The sequence below is a fragment of the Hyaena hyaena genome, unplaced genomic scaffold (assembly GCF_003009895.1).
Source record: "Hyaena hyaena isolate Hyena2069 unplaced genomic scaffold, ASM300989v1 scaffold_88, whole genome shotgun sequence".
Classification (NCBI taxonomy): domain Eukaryota; kingdom Metazoa; phylum Chordata; class Mammalia; order Carnivora; family Hyaenidae; genus Hyaena; species Hyaena hyaena.
Window position 1 is genome coordinate 2,404,627 of NW_024080720.1, and position 17,660 is coordinate 2,422,286.

Consider the following 17,660-nt stretch of genomic DNA (forward strand, 5'->3'; position numbering starts at 1 on the left):
GGCCATGGCAGAACTGGGAAAGGTTCAGGGGGTACCTGGCAAGCAATCCTCAGGCTGGTCCTTCTCCTATACTCTAACTCATTCCTTTGAGATCACACATGCAAATTAACTTAGCACACATCCAGAAGCTCAGGCCCAAAATACATCAAGGTTTGGTGGAAAATTTAAATAAAACTCAAAAAGAACCATCCACTGCACATCAGTAAAATTCTTCAAGCTGCGATGGCTCATGGCCATATGATACTGCCTAATTATGACATTGAAACATTTGTTAAGAGGGGGGAAAGAGAGAGAGACAGACAGAGAGGGCTTTCCTGGGCTGACATATGACACAAGATCTGTGTACTGATAACTAAACCCTGAGAGACTCAGAATTTTCCTTGCTGTGAGTAAGATATAAATGAAAGGGAAAAGATTTAATTCTAGTGCCTCCCCCTCCCTTCCCAAAGGAAACGGTCAGTTGCAGAATGGATTTCCCCAACATGGCATGGTACAGAATCTGTGCCAGATGATAGCCTTCCTTTTTCTCTGAATTGGTGCTCAGAGAAGTGGCATTTTGCAATCTGTTACTAGATTTTTAAGGAAAGGAACTAAGGATGTGACACAGAGCCTTGGAAATGGGTATTCTAGAATTCCTTTCTTGACGGTCGCTTATATGGAACAATGGTGATGGGAGGTCCCATGGAATTAAATATCTGGTTCAAAATTTAAAACCTGCATATTCTTATCAAAGCAGGTCCTCTTCTAGGAACTAAGCTTGCAGTTCACACATATACACATGCAGCTGATAGGATACGTGTTCAAAGTCCTTTCTTCATTACAGTGCTATTTATAAATAATGAAAAATAGGAAATAACCTCAATGACTATCAATAAAGGAATGGTTAACTAAAATATATTACATTCACATTAAGAATTATCAAGCAGCTCTTCTAAAGATCAGAGTACATCTCTATATACTAACTTGAACAATGTCTATCAATCCAGGAGTGAGCAAAAGACTGAATTATTTATAGTATGGAATACCACATCAATTCAATTCAGATGAGCTAGTTAGGGGAATACTACATCAATTCAATTCAGACGAGCTAGTTAGGGGCACCTGGGTGGCTCAGTTGGTTAAGCGTCCGACTTCTGCTCAGGTCAAGATCTCATGGTTCATGGGTTCAGGCCCCGCATTAGGCTCTGTGCTGACAGCTCAGAGCCTGGAGCCTGCTTCAGATTCTGTGTCTCCCTTTCTCTCTGCCCCTCCCTTGCTAACGTGTTCTCTCTCAAAAATAAATTAACATTATAAAATTTTTTTAAAAAAGAGTGAGTTAGATACATATGTAGATATGGAAAGATCTTTCAGACATATTGTTATGAGAAAAAAATCAAGGTACAGTGAACAACTATATGCCAACAAGCTGGACAGCTTAGAAGAAATGGAATAATTTTAGAAACATGCAACTTACCAAGACTGAATCAGGAAGAAATAGAAAATCTGAATAGACCAATTACTAGTAAAGAGATTGAATTTATAATCAAAAATCTCCCAATAAAGAAAAACCCAGGACTAGATGGCTTCACTAGGGAATTTTACCAAGCATTTTAAGAAGAATTAACATCAATCTTTCTTAGATTTTTCTGAAAAATCAAAGAGGAGGGAAGACTCACAAGTTATTTTAGATCAGCATTATTCTAATACCAATAACAGAAAGAACACTACTAGAAAAGAAAACTACAGACCAATATCCCTGATGAATACAGATACAAAAACTCATAGTAAAATACTAACAGACTGCATTCAGGAGCACATTAAAAGGACCATTCACTATGATTGATCAAGTGGGATATATCCCTGGGATGCAAAGATGACTCAGCATGTGCAAATCAATCATTGTAATACATCACATTAATAGAATAAAAGAAGAGAATCATATCATTTCAATAGATGCAGAAAAAGCAGGAATATAACAAAAGTGTCCATTTTCACTACTCTTATGCAACATAGTGCTAGAAGTCCTAGCTAGAGCAACCAGGCAAGAAAAAGAAATATCAGAATTGGAAAAGAAGCAGTAAAAATGGTCTCTATTTGCATATAACATGATTTTATATGTAGAAGAGCCTAAACACTCAACCGAAACTGTTAGAAGAGAATCAATGAATTTAGTAAAGATATAAAATTAGTATACAAAATCAGTAGCATTTCTATCCACTAACAATGAATTTTCTGAAAATTAAATAAAGAAATGGATCTCATTTGCAAGAGCATCAACAACAATAAAATACTTAGGAATAAATTTAACTAAGAAGGTGAAGTATTTCTACTCTGAAACCTACAAGATGTTACTGAAAGAAATTGAAGATACAAATAAATGGAAAGACATCCCATGTTCATGGATTAGAAGAATTAATATTGTTAAAATATCAGTACTACCAAAAGCTATCCATCAACTCAATACAATCTCTATCAAGATTTCAACTTCATTTTTTAAAGAAGTACAAAAAACACTCCTCAAACTTATATGGAAGCACAAAGACCCCAAATAGCTAAAGAAATGAGAAAGAAGTACAAAGCAGGAGGCATTGCACTTCCTGATTTGAAGCTATACTGTAAAGCTACAGTTATCAAAACAATATGGTACTGGCATAAAAATAGGTAAGTAGAATGGAACAGAAATGAGAGCCCAGAACAAAACTTAACAATATATAACCAACTAATGCTTAACAAATACTTAATGCAGAAGACAGTCTCTTTAATAAATGGTGCTGAGATAATTGGGTATTCATATGTAAAAGAATGAGGGGTGCCTGGATGGCTCAGTTGGTTGAGCATCCAACTTTGGCTCAGGTCATGATCTCACAGTTCATGAGTTCAAGCCCCATGTCAGGCTCTGTGCTGACAGCTCAGGGCTTGGAGCCTGCTTCAGATTCTGTGTCTTCCTCTCTCTCTTTTCTCTCTCTCTCTGCCCCTCCCCTTCGTATTCTCTCTCTCTCTCAAATAAATAAATATTACAAAAAAATTAAAAAGAAAAAAAAAAGAATGAGAGTGGACCCATATCTTACACCACTCGCAGAAATTAACTCAAAAAGGATTAATAACTTAAGCGTAAGACCTGAAGCCATGAAACTTCTAGAAGAAAACGTAGAAACAAAGCTCCTCAATATGGGCCTCATTAGTGATTTTTTGGATATGACACCTAATGTACAAGCAATAAAATCAAAACAAGTCTGACCTCAAACTAAAAAGGTTATGCACAGAAAAAAAAAAAAGACAAAACACTAACAAAGTGAGAAGAGAACCTAGAGAATGGGGGGAAATATTTTTGCAAACCACATATCTGATAAGGGGTCAATATCCAAAATATATAAGGAACTCCTACAACTAAATAGCAGAAATGAAACAAAACAAATAACCCAATTTAAAAAATGGGCAAAGGACCCAAATAGACATTTCTCCAAAGAAAACAAACGAAAGGCCAACAGGTACAGGAAAAGATACTCGACATCACTCATCACTAGGGAAATGCAAATTAAAACCACAATGAGATTGTCACCTTACACCTGTTAGAATGGCCATCATGAAACAGACAAGAGAGAACTGGCAAGGGTATGGAGAAAAGGGAACCCTCTACACTACTGGTGGGAATGTAAATTGATGCAGCCACTGTGGAAAACAGTGTGGAGGATCTTCAAAAAATTAAAAATAGAACTACCGTACGACCCAGGAATTCCACTTCTGGGAATATATCCAAGGGGGAAAAAAACACACTAACTCAAAAAGATCTACACTCACATCTTTATAGCGACATTATTTACAAGGCATGGAAACAACCTAAGTGTCCCCCAGTGGATGAATGGATAGAGAAGGTGTGGTGTGTTTATTTATATATATATGCAATGGACTATTATTCAGCCATAGGAAACAAGGAAATCCTACCATTCAACAACAGATGCACCTTGAAGGCATTATGCTAAGTAAAATAAGTCAGACAGAGAAAGGCAAATACTGTACCATATCACTTATGTGTAGAATCTTTAAAAAAGAAAACCAAACTCACAGAAAATGAGATCAGACTTGTGGTTACCAAAGGTGGAAGATGGGGAGGGGGAATATGGGAAGGTGGTCAAAAGGAACAAACTTCTAGTCAGAAGATTATTTAGGATGTAATGTACCCATGATGCCTGTAGCAAATACTTCTGTGTGATATGTAGGAAAGTTCAGAGAATAAATACCAAGAGTTCTCATCACAAGGGAGAAAACTTTTTTCCTTTTTTTTCTTTCATTTCTTTTTATTGTATCTATATGAGAAGGTAGATGTTAGCTGAACTTATTTTAATCATTTCACAATATGTATAAATCAAACCATCATGCTGTTTTCCTTAAACTTACACAGTGATGTGTGCCAATTATTTCTCAATAAAACTGGGGGCAGGGGGAGGGAAATCAAGGTGCAGAATGTTAAATACAATATGATACCATGTATGGAAAACAAGAACAATACACAGAAGACTGCTATATGCTTCTTATGAGTATGTAAAAATTCACGTAAAAACATAGAAAATCTGGAAGATTACAGACTGATTTTATGACATTGGTCACCTCTGAGGATAAGGGCACAGTAAAGAGAAATTTAGTCCAATCCGTATACTGTTTAAATTTTTCACAAGGTAAATACATTCATGTATTACTTGAATGATTAAAAGTAATCTTTTAAAATAATCCTTTTTACATTTCCCCTTCTATTAAAAGTAGAACATTCCTGTGAAACCTTTTCTAAGCCAAAATGGCTTGAAATTAAGAAGTATTTTTATAGCATAGCAATTTTATATGGAAAAAGCTTCTTAATGTTTTGAAACCCAAAAAATAACTTCTCTTCGCCTCTTCTGATGCATTAGCACACATCTGGCTAGTGGATATATAAAATTAATTAAGGTCAAGGGGTACCTGGCTCAGTCAGTTGAGTGTCCAACTTCTGCTCAAGTCATGATCTCACAGTTTCTGAGTCCAAGCCCCACTTCAGGCTTGCTGCTGTCAGAGTAGACCCCACTTTGGATCTTCTGTCTCCCTTTCTCTCTGCCTCTCCTCTGCTCGCACTCTCTTTCTCTCAAAAAAAAAAAAAAAAAACATTTTAAGAAAAATAAAATAAATCGAGATCAAGCCTGTATGCTCACACAATTCAAAGCTATGGCTGCTTGATGCCGGATGTCATTCCTGGGTAGAAGCTTGGCGGTACCACTCTCACTGCTTGTGTAATGGCTCACTGCAAACCAAACGCTGAACTCTAGTTTTGCTTTTTGCCTTTATCATAAAAGCAAAAGTCCTGTTCAGATTTCTTTTGGTTAACGAAAGCAGATAGTATTGTAGGTCTTCCGTAAAAGCAAAGTGGGATAACACGAATTTTCAGAAAGCAGGGGACACCTGTGTTAGAGCCCAGGGGTGTTTTCCCAATGAGCCGTATCTCCTTTCATCATCATTTTGTTAAATAGTTAGGGCATCAGACAAGTCCTTGACCTACCATGAGTTCAGTCATCTCTGGCTCGAAACTCATTGCACTTCAGGGTCCCCGGGGAGCCCTTCAAATGTAGCCTGCCCAGGTGTTACCCTCAACTGAATCAGAATCGCTACAGGAAGGACCCACATATCTGTGATTTTTCCAGATTTCCCGGGTGGTTCTGATACACGAGATGCCTGGAGCTGCGTTCCCGGGGAAGTCCATCCCTCCTCCAGTCCACTGATGGGAGGAATAAGCTGGGGGAAAGGCTTTTGCCCCAGCTTTGCCATTAACTAATAACCACATCACCTTCTGGCAACTTCTTTCACCTCCCAGGCTCTATTTTCCTTTGTGAAAGGATTAACTTGTTAGGTTGTCATGAGGATCAAATAAGACATGAAGTACTTTAAAAGTGTGAAAACACTTTCAGTAAGTGTTCTCACAGAAAGCCTTCCCTTCAGTCTCTTGCTGCTAATTCTCCTTAGAGAGCGTTTCTGATTTTAGGGTAGAAGATTTTAGGTAGAAGATGGAGTTCAATAAAGCGGACATTCGTTTTAGAGCCAAGTTCGCTCAGACACATTCATTGGGTAAAACAATCGCTGACTGAGAAAACCTTCTACTTACAGCTAACATTTGAAGGATATAATGTGTGAGAGGCATGTATCTCTCTTCCTCGCAAAACCCTGTGATCTAGATATTATAAAATTCCTTTTGAAAGTGAGGAAACTGAGACATCAGGAAGTTAAGTAACCTTCCCCAGGGCCACACAGCTCAGAAGTAGCAGTCTGAAGTCAATGTCAGAACTGACCCTGAACCTTTACTGTATCACCTTTGCAACCCTTTGATATAGTTTTATACCCCTGTATATTGAAAGACAGATGGTCACAGAGATATTCTAGACTTTGCCATGCTCTAGCAATTTGGTACTAAGTATCAAAAACCTTAAAACAATATATATATCATTGCAGAAGGCACGAACAGACATTTCTCCAAAGAAGACATCCAGATGGCCCACAGACACATGAAAAGATGCTCAGCATCACTTATCATCAGGGAAATGCAAACCAAAACAATGAGAGATCACTCTCACCTGTCAGAATGGCTAAAAGCGAAAACACAAGAAACAAGTGCTGGCGAGGATGTGGAGAAAGGGGAATCCTCTTGCGCTGTTGGTGGGAATGTAAATTGGTGCAGCCACTAAAACACTTTGGAGGTTTCACAAAAAATTAAAAATAGAACTATTGTATGATATAGTAATTTCACTACTGGGAATTTACTCAAAAAAAACACAAAAACACTAATTCAAAGGGACACATGCGCCTCTGTGTTTATTGCAGCATTATTTACAATAGGCAAACTAAGGATGCAGCCCAAGTGTCCATCGATAGATGAATGGATAAAGAAGGTGTGGAATGAATATATATGAATATGTGGATATAATGAATATATGAATATAAAAAAGTGACATCTTGCCATTTGCAACGACATGGATGGATGGATCCAGAGGATATAATGCTAAGTGAAATAAGTCAGTCAGAGAAAAGACAAATACCACACAATCTCACTCATATGTGGAATTTAAGAACTAAAACAAATGAATAAAGGGAAAGGAGAGAAAGAAAGAAACAGACAAACCAACAAACAGACTCTTAACTGTAGAGAACTCACTGATGGTTACCAGACATGAGGTGGTATGGGAGGCTACGGGGGAAATAGGGGAAGGGGATTAAGATGAAGATAAAATAAATAAAGTAAAATAATTTTTAAAAACCGTACATCCTATTTGATCCACCAATTCTATTTCTACGAATTTATCTTAAGGAAATAATTGGACAAATGTCCAAATATCCAATTACAAGGATCTATATTATAGCATCAGAAGAAATCTGACCTTGGGAACAAGCAACATAAATTTTGGTATAGCTATCCAGGGGAATGCTGTGCGGAGATAAAAACTGATTACATCGACATGCAACTACTACTGCATGGAAATTTTAACTGAATAAAATACTTCATTAAAATTCCACATATTAAAGTGTGTGTGTGTAGGTAAAACACATATATACACACTGAGCTTACTATGTATTCATGGAAAAGAATCTAGGATGAAATAGACCAAAGGGTCACCATAATTTTTCTCTTGATAAATGCTTATGGATGATACTAATTGTATTCTCTTAACTTGTCTATATTTTTGTTTTTTATTTATTTGCTTATCTATGTCTTTTTTTTCAATATTTTTATTTATTTCTAGGAGAGAAAGAGAGACAGCGTGAGCAGGGGAGGGTCAGAGAGAGAGGGAGACACAGACTCTGAAAAAGGCTCCAGGCTCAAAGCTGGCAGTCAGCACAGAGCCCGACACGGGGCTCGAACCCACGAACCGCGAGATCATGACCCAAGCGAAAGTCGGACGCTTAACCGACTAAGCCACCCAGGCTTATCTATGTTTTAAAATAAATAGTACAATAATAAGAATGCTATTTTAACTTAAAATTTTTTAATTGCGGTAAAAAATATAAAATTCACCATCTTAACCATTTCTAAGGTTCAGTTCAGTAGTAGTAATGCACAGTACCCAGTAGTAGTAGTAGTTAAGCTAAGAGAATATAATTAGAATCACCCATAGTCATTTATCAAGAGAAAAATTATGATAGCACTTTGGTCTATTTCTGCCTAGATCTTTTCTACGAACACAGTTCAATAGTGTTAAGTGTATTTCCATTGTTGTGTAAATGTTATTACTTTTGTAATGAGAAACAAACACCATTTTCCTTCTTAAAAATGCCACTCACTGTATTAAAATGAAAAAATAACACACTGGGTTGGGGTGCACCTGGGTGGCTCAGTCAGTTAGCATCTGACTCTTGATTTTGGCTTCTTTCATGGTCTCACGGTTGGTAAGACCGATCCCAGCATCAGGCTTTGCACTGACAGCTCAGAGCCTGCTTGGGATTCTTACTCTCCCTCTCTCTCTCTGCCCCTCCCCTCCTCTCTTTTACTCTCTCTCTCTCAAAAAAAATAAATAAATAAAATTAACACACTGTACTATCTTTGAAAAGGCAATGTGACACCCATAGATGTTTTCCCAACCTGCAGGTACCTTTGTAAATGACATCTATCCATCTTCCTAAGGTAAAGAAATAGCTTGAGTGGGCACTAGGCTCCTTAGTCACTCTTTTAGACAGTGGCTCATATCTGGGACTGTAACAGCCAATTTAATCCTTCACAGTAGGCAGATGACAGGCAAAGGAAAAGCTCTGCCTCCTCCTCCCAGCCCCAAGATGCTCCACTCTTACATTAAAGAAGTGAGTATTCAGTCTCCAGTCATGACAAGAAGCTGCCCGCCTCGCTGATGGAATGCCTTCTGTTTTCCAGATTATTGCTTATCAGCCCTATGGGAAGTCTGTGGATTGGTGGGCATTTGGAGTCCTGCTATATGAAATGTTGGCTGGGCAGGTAATTGAATTTTAAATGACTGGTAAGAAAAGTCCTTCCCCAACCCCATCAGCATGGTTTCTCTATACAGAGATGTCCGATTGATACCAGCTCATAGATTGGGACCCCTAGGACTTCCTTGGCTGGTTACCCTGGCCCTTGAAGCCCCTGAGTGTGGCCTCACTGTGGACCCCAAGGAAAAGGGCCCAATGGTTTGGGGCAGTGGGGGAGGGTCAGGCAGAACCCCTCTCTTCCCACACTATCCTCTGCTCCACAGGCACCCTTTGAAGGGGAGGATGAGGACGAGCTCTTCCAGTCCATCATGGAACACAACGTGGCTTACCCAAAGTCCATGTCCAAGGAAGCTGTGGCCATCTGCAAAGGGGTGAGTGAGCCCCAGGACCCTGCAGAAGGACGCCTCACCCAGGGAGACAGGGGGAATGGAGACCGAACTCTCCTTGCTGGTCTGTGAGCCTGGCATGGACCTCCCGGAGCAAAGGGAGGTTTTTTCCCAGCCTGCACAAATGTACCAGAGAGGTCTGCCTGCAACACTGTCTTGCTGCTGGCCAGGCTCCAGGCTGTAGCCCGCACGGGGGAATGCATACTGAGTGAATGAGATAGGAAGCACAGAGACTCTGCCAAAGAGCTGGGACCCATGGGAAGGTGTGCAAGAGGTCTGCGGCACGGATCTGTCAGCCTTGCCCTGCTCTGTGTGTGTGTGTGTGTGCGTGTGTGTGTGTGTGTGTGTTTGTGTGTGTGTGTGTGGTTAATACCAACAGCGTGGAACTTTTGTCTTAACAATGTATCATGTAATATTTAGTTTAAGGGATTCTCTGGATACGCTGACCCAAATGTTGTGTCTTCAAAACCCCTGTCTTCCCTCACCCAACCCACAAAGGGCCGAAAAGCATTCACGTTTTATATGTATGCAGACTGCACCTGTGAAGAGGGCGGGCACACGTGTGCTGGTGAAGATTGCTTTGTTATATATCTGGCATTAGGCCAACTGTGCTCCCAGTGACCTGGGTGAGTCCCTGGAGATCCTTGGTCCTCACCTTGGTGCCATCAGGATGACCTGAAGTGCTTCTCCAGATTGTACATAACCTCAATCTCACCCCAGAGATTGTCTGAACATCTGTAAAAGTCTGCAAAAATCCCCTTGTGGCTTGAAAATCACTGCTTTTCAACCCATTACCCAAATGTGGGAACATTTCAGCTCTGATGGAAGTGTGAAAACACTATGAAAGCCGCAGAGAATATGGCCCATGGATCCTGCCTTTATGAAGTATTCACTCTCCCACCAGTTGAGAGGACAGGTCCATTTTCAAGGCTAGGGCATGGCCATGCCTTCCCAGTGGGTTCCCACCTGTGTGTCTGAATAAGCCAGGACTGGCGGTCTTAGATCCTTGGGGCATTTGCTGGTTTCCCACTGCACAATCCAGCCCCACTCTTCTTGGCCCCAGTCAATGCCTGGTGGGCTGTGTGGACGCAGAAAAGCTGGAAAACGCAGGCACTTTGTATTAGCTGGGCTAACCTCTCCAGGTAGAGCACCTTGTCACACCACCTAGATTCTTACTCTTGGTCAATCACCTGAGCCTTGTATCTTAGCTGCATAGGTTACGCTGCAAATACCCCTGGGGAAACCACGTGCAAATTCGTCTGAATCCCCAACATCTTGAAGTGAATTGCATGAAAATATTTTCTTTGAGAGCATGAGGCAAGGGGAGGGAAAATGAACAGATAATAGAGACCCAGAGGTTCATTAGGAACTTAAGTGAGGCTTGTAAAGAAGAAGACGACACAGTGTAAGGCCAGGGCGGACCCCCTACAGACATTTTGTTGTGGAGGAGGAAGAGTGGGTGGAGGTCATCTACTGAGTTTTAGTTTGTGTAATAATTGCCACCATTTAAAGGGCAAGGGATTTCCTGTAAACATTAACTTTCCAGTTTCTCTTAAGAAATCTGATCCCGCCATGCTGGTCCGTCCTTCCTATAAAGCACCAGCCAGCTGGATGGGCAGCCCATGTCCCCTTTAGATAGGGCATGCCTTTTCCAATTTGCAGAAATCCCCATCTGGCCCAGTTTCATCTGGGTTCAAGTCCTGGTCTTGGCATCAGCTGCCCTATGGCTGTAGGGAAGTTCCTCAACCTTATCTGTGGATTGAGGATAATAATAGTACTCCATACAGGATTCTTTGATGACTAAATGAGTTCATACAAGTGGATCACTTAAACAGAGCCTGGCATTCTGATCCAAAATCCATGGGCCATTATTATTATTATTACTGTTACTAATGCCGGCACTACTACATTACATGCCAGGCCCTTCTTGGCATCTAAGTATGCAGACACGGCCATAGGAATTGTTTCAAGTGGGGGATTTGGGAGCTCAAGACCCTTTGCAAATCTCAACCCTTCCACTTCCTAGGTGTGTGCTCCTACTCTGTACCTGTGAGCTTCTGTTTCTTTATCTCTAAAAATGGAATAATAACCCCCATTGATCATTGAGTTGTCTGAGAGCGTTAAGTCAGGTAACATAAGAGAAAGCTCCTTGTGTGGTATCAGCGCATAGTAGGTGCTTAATACATGCTCAAGACATTCCCCTTCACGTCTCTTCCCTGCTGGGACAGCTGGGGGTTATAAGTGGGTCATGGAGGAGAGAGGATTTTCCAGGTCAGCTGCATTCAGCTTCAGCTCCAATTAGCGGTTTCCCTGGTGGAGCAGATTTCTATTAATTTAGGACTCATAACCTTCAGGATTAACTGGGGTGACTTCTTTTTACTATTGGGTTCAAGGACCTTTCTGAATCGAGTGGGCTGAGTCCAGTGTGGGCTCTTTCTTCAAGGTTGAGGCTCCAAAGAAGAGATGACACTCAAGCGAACAGCAAACACTTCCTCCGGAACCACAGGCCCCAGGGGATGCATCTGGGAGGTGACCAGAGATGGGAACAGTGATTAAACCCAGCTGTCTGCCTGGCTTCAGGCATATCGGCTCTGAGTGCAGTAACTGGGCAGAGACTCACATTAGTGCTGGATGATTCTGCAGTGGCTTTTCTTTGCTTGGCCATCCTTGTCCTTACACGGAAATTGAGCTAGGCTTTTGAAAAACGTTCCATTCCCATTGAAGTCCTTTCTTTATATATCCTTCCCGTTAAAGGACCTATTTTCTGCCAGGAAAAAAAAATTAGTGTAACTTTGCTCAGAATGCACTCCTACTTTGAACAAACTTAAAGCAGACAGAGGCCCCCTTTGGCCACATGTTCTCACAAAAGCAAGCAGAATGCATAAAAGAGCAGCTAGAGCTCTGGATGGGGCGGATCTGCTGGAAGCATGGCTCTGCTACTTAGCTGTGTGCCTCTGGGCAAATGACTACTTCTCTAGACTGGTTTCTTATCTGGAAAAGGATGATAATAGTTGTAAAGTGTAAATAAAGGTGAAAGAGTAATGGCTGGGAAGCCTTTAGCATGGATCCTGGGTGCACAGGAAGTACTCAGTACACAGAGGCCATCATTGGTAGTATTACTGGTAGTACTAACCTAAACCTCATAGCCCTTCCTTTCCTCCTATCCTAACCCTACAGAGCTGTTAGGGCTTGACCCAATGTGCTTGCCCTCAATAAGCCCTTCCTGGCCAAGCCACACCACAAATATCCCTGGGGAGCCCACATACGAAGAGCTTTGTTATTAAAAGCCCAAGTTCTGGGAATGCCTGGGTGGTTCAGTTGGTTGAGTTGGTCATGATCTCACGGTTCTTGGGATTGAGCCCCGTATAGGGCTCTGCTCTGACAGCACGGAGCCTGCTTGGGATTCTCTCTCTCTCTGCTCCTTCCCACCTGTCACCTCAAAATAAATAAATAAACTTTTAAAAATAACATAAAGGCCCAAGTTCTGGAGAAGGCAGAGGTGAGATCCAAGCTCAGTGCTGCCACTTCTTACCTCTCCAAGTCCTTGCTAGTTGCTTAACCTCTTTGAATGTCAATTGCCTGGTCATTTAAATGGGAAAAATAATAAACCCATCTCACTGGGTTATTGTGGGAATCAGGTACATGCAAATCAGGTAGAAGCCTAGACTAGAAGTTCCCACTTATTTTCCCCCTGAGAATAGCACATATGGAGAATACGTGCTTGTGTGTGTGTGTGTGTGTGTGTGTGTGTGTGTGTGTGTGTGTGTGTGTGTTTAGGGGGATAGTTTCTGATGACAAGTTATCTGGAAGCAGGAATCAGACTAAGCTGAATGTCCAACAGGGTAGGCTATACATTGCTGGGTTCATCTCTTTGCTACAGTCTAAGGACTCTGACATCATGGTGTCGGGTCAACTCTGGGAGGCTTCTTGGTCTTGTATGTTCCATTGCTTGTTTTTCCTCTTTGAGGTCTTCTTGTTGGGTTTCCTCCATCTTTGCTCTCTGTGCCTTTGCTCAAGTATTGAGATCAGACATATTTTCATGCTGCTTTGGATTCATTTACAAGAGGAAGCCTGTCTAGTTTCATCTTGGAGCATCTATTCATCTTGTTATTTAGCACTGGCTCAGAGACCCAAAGATGGAGGGTTCTGATAATTAAGTGATTTAAATGGAACACCAAAGAAACCTCAGTGGAGTTTAGTGTAATGTGTGATACAAGCAAAATGAGCTGGGTTAGCTTTTGACTATTTAATGAGCTTTCAGAAAGTAATTACTGAAACTTGGGTCCATTTGACTAATATTTTTTCTTCTGTTTTGTCATTTTCACAAGTGCTTTACTGAGAAATGCAAATATTATCAGAATGAATGTGGCCTTTGCCTTGGTCACACTCCAGCTTTCTCAAGGTGGGAGGCGGGACATTTGAAGATATTGAAACTGTCCTCATTAAATGCACCAGTAATTGCATAAAACTCATTCTTAAATCAGAATGCATCGTGTGACATTTCTAACTTGAAGTTCAGGGCCACATTGGGGCTTAATTTTGATTAACCATAAGCAATCTTGCTTTGGGACAAGGAGTGGCAGGCACTGTTACTGGGTCCTCTGATTATAAAGACCTCTCTAGGAAAGTATTGTTGGAATGAAAAAGAGAAGATAAAAATTGAGTCTCTCATTGTCCTTTCTTCCCTAATTCATTGGACTCCTCATTTCTGAGCAGCTCACGTGTCCTTCTCCGAAGTTCATTAAATTCAACCTTTCTCTTCTCTTGAAGCTGATGACCAAACACCCAGGCAAACGTCTGGGTTGTGGACCTGAAGGTGAACGTGATATAAAAGAGCATGCATTTTTCCGGTATATTGATTGGGAGAAACTTGAACGCAAAGAGATTCAGCCCCCGTATAAGCCAAAAGCCGTAAGTAAACTGTTCCCTCTGACTCTTGGATTCACACGCATAACATACTCTCTCGTCTCCCGATTGTGTGTGCCCTCGGTGTTCTGAGGGGTGGACATCGATGCCCCTCTCAAATCTGTCTGTAAGTGCTCCCGTCAATGCACACAGTCACTGGGTACAAACATGGAGATCTCCGTTCGCACAGCCCGGCCTCTGCAGATGTGGGAGATGCTAGATACGAGCTGGTGCTTTGTAGTTTCAGTTATTATGACTGTCTTCACTGGCAACTTTTTGGAGATGGCTTTTCGGTGAGCACGGTCTGGTTTTGGACCGTGACAAAGAGTCCCTGGTTCTTTCCTTGGTTCGACTGTATCATTTTCTCTTCAAACGACATTGGAAAGGTCATGTTACGGTATTTAAGTTTAATTCTGAAACACACAGTCCGAGGCGGTAAATAAGATAACACCACCAACCGCCTCCCACCCGAGGCGAAATCGAATAAAAGTAAACGCCGTCCTGCTCGTAGGCCTCTTGGAGACTCTGAGTGTAGACACAGCTGTGAGGCAATGGCTATAGTATAAGAATATAGGCCTCCCATTTCCACAGTCTGCGCCCACGGGAGAATTTTCCATCCCCGGAGACTCGGCCAGACATATTGTCAGACACGGGGAGGAGGAGTTCACCCTGAGTTAATCCGGACTGCAGTTCCCCAGACAGGATACTTCTTTGTTAGACAAAGAAGAGCGGAGACCCGGTGACTTTACTATGAGCTCTGAAACTGCCTACTGAGGCTGAAACGTGCACATAAACACTGTCATTGAAACCTGAAATTGTAAGATCGATGACGATAACAGTAGTTATTATGATATCATTATTCATTTCTTGGCCACTTATTAGGTGCCGGGCACCGTATTATGCACTTCTACATGTGGCATCTGATGAAATCCTTGCCACAGCCTGTTGCATAGGTGCTTTACTCAGTGTCTTGGAAGAGAAAATGGAGGCTCGGAGAGGTTACATGCTCTGTCCAGGGTCACTCGGCCGATGTGCGAGGGAACAGGGAAAGCCTCCCCAGTAGTGTGCCTGGGTGGCTCAGTCCCTGACTTTGGCTCAGGTCATGATCTCGCAGTTTCTGAGTTCGAGCCCCGCATTGGCCTCTGTGCTGACAGATCGGAGCCTGGAGTCTGGAGTCTGCTTCAGATTCTGTGCCTCCCTCTCTCTCTCTGCCTCTCACCTATTTGTACTCTCTCTTCCTCTCAAAAATAAATAAAAACATATTAAAAAATTAAACAAACAAACAAACAAAGCCTCCCAGGTGATTCTCACATCTCCCCGGTGTTGCACCTTCCGGGCCATCTCACACCATTAACATCCCTGCTTTACAGCATCCTTGATGCGTCCTGTGTCTCTCTGGATACTCCCTGGAGTTAGGAAGCCAGGTTATTTAGAGAGAGCCAGTTCCACCTTGCGGCCTTTTTAATTGTGGCAAACTTACATGTTGGTGTCTAATCAGCTTCCCCAGAGCTGCGATCCCTCTGGCCTATTCTGTCCTCCACAGCCTCTTTCTCTGCAGAGCATCCTTCAGACATTTGCAGATGCTGGTCTTATACTCTCGAGTCCTGTGATTTCCAGGTTGAACCCCCTGCCCCCCCCAAACACACATACATGCACACCTTCCACCTGCAAGCATGTCCCAAATGACATCACCTGCATGTGCCATTTGTCTTCCAGGTCACCAACATGCGTCTTCAAATACAGGCACGGGATTGAGCACAATATCTCTAATAGTGTCTGACCCTTAAGTGACTACAGTGGGTCCAACAAACATCTCTTGGTTATTCTAGAGCTGGTGACCTTGGATAAGCTTGCCCCCGTTTCATCACCTGTGATTCAGCGATGTGAATGGTCTCTGCATCAGAGAGTCGTTATGACACATAAAGCGCTCAGTGCATGCCGGGCACACAGTCCTCACTCTTGGAGACTTGATAATGATTGTTGTCAGCCACGTCACACATTGATTGATGTCTGGGGTGCAGGGTCTTTGAGGGGTAGAACGGTGTCGAGTCCAGCTGATGCTATTCCTAAAGATGATGTCCATAGGTGCCTTGGGCGTCACAGAGGGACACTGCATGTCCTAGGCAGGACTGTCACTTCTAACGAACCATTTGGTAAAAGACCAAAATGGCAGTCTGGGAGAGAAGAACAGGTTCTCTGTTCAGGAAACTGGGAACTCAGAGATGGGACCCAAAACTTATAGGGGTTTCGTGGGCTGATTGTGATGTCTCAAAATGTGGACCCTTCCCCCCACTTGGCTGGTGGAAAGATGCAAATGTCCTTATCTCAACCAGCATTGCACCGGTGCCATTCTGGGTAGAGTTCATTCTTTAGTTGTAGAGCAGTGGTTTTCAAAGTGTGGTCTCCAGAGCAGCAGAATCTTCCGGGAATCTGAGGAATGAAGTGCTCGGGCCCCTCCCCAGAAACCATGAATGAGAAACCCTGGGGGTGGGGCCCCCCAGGTGAATCTGATGTGCCCCAAGGCTGAGGTTTTGTGCTGTGGAGTTCAGTGTTAAAAGCTCAGAGGCTGGGGGAACATAGCAAGGAGGAAAATTTCTTTAAGGGGAAGACATTGGTTCTCACCTAGTCTGGGTGAGGGGTTGTGCCTTCCTGGAATAGGTCGCTGGCTCTGGTGCCTCCGAGGCCAGGCAGGTAACATAAATAGGAGAGAGGGAGTAGCTGGAGACACAGACAGACTGCAGGACTGGCGAGTTGGCTACAAAGCCCCAAGGGCATTCACCTCCAGCTGCACAGTCACAGGGTCCTGTTGACCATTACTAATGATCATAATCTTCTTTTTTAATTATCCATAATAACAACTACCTTTTTCTGGGCTTCTAAGAGCCAGGTTTGCCCTGCGGGGAAATAGACTCTGCATGCTTTATCTACATCAAGATTTTTAGATGAGAGCTCACTAGTTTTTGATATATCAGCCACAAATTTTTAAAAATTAAATCCAGTTCAGGCCGAAGTAAACACATCCACAAGTCGTATGTGGCCCAAGGGCTCAGTTTAAAATTGAGGGGAGTAGTGATGACTCAAAGTCTGGTTGACATTTAACTGGCTCCTGTTAGTACTGGTTCTTTACAATGGAGTCCATTCGGACTGGGTAAATATTTTGAAACTTCCTGCTGAGCAATAATGAATATAAAAATATCTAGCCAGTGCCTGGCTCATAAAGATACTTAGGAAAAAGTAGCTGTTCTGACCACTGATGTTATAAAAAGACTACAATAATTAATAAGAGGTCAATGGGACCCTCAGCCTGTTCTGTATTTGATAATGGTTTCCAACCAGCAAGTGGCTTGAATCACCTCTTGTGGGCTGATCAGCAGCTTTCGAAGTATAGTGATTGCCCTGCACTGTATATTTCAAGATGTTCAGCCACCGGCTCTAAGGGGAAGC

The 17,660-nt window shown here is 42.3% G+C and overlaps 1 protein-coding gene across 2 annotated transcripts in view; it reads left to right on the top strand.

The window, feature by feature from the left end:
• Positions 1-17,660, top strand: part of PRKCB (protein kinase C beta) — a 329,605-nt gene that overhangs the window by 290,279 nt on the left and 21,666 nt on the right. For both annotated transcript variants that reach the window (XM_039234397.1, XM_039234398.1), the window contains exons 14-16: positions 8,852-8,932; positions 9,189-9,296; positions 14,082-14,222. In XM_039234397.1, coding sequence (XP_039090328.1) covers positions 8,852-8,932; positions 9,189-9,296; positions 14,082-14,222 — 330 coding nt within the window. The remainder of the gene's footprint in view (positions 1-8,851; positions 8,933-9,188; positions 9,297-14,081; positions 14,223-17,660) is intronic.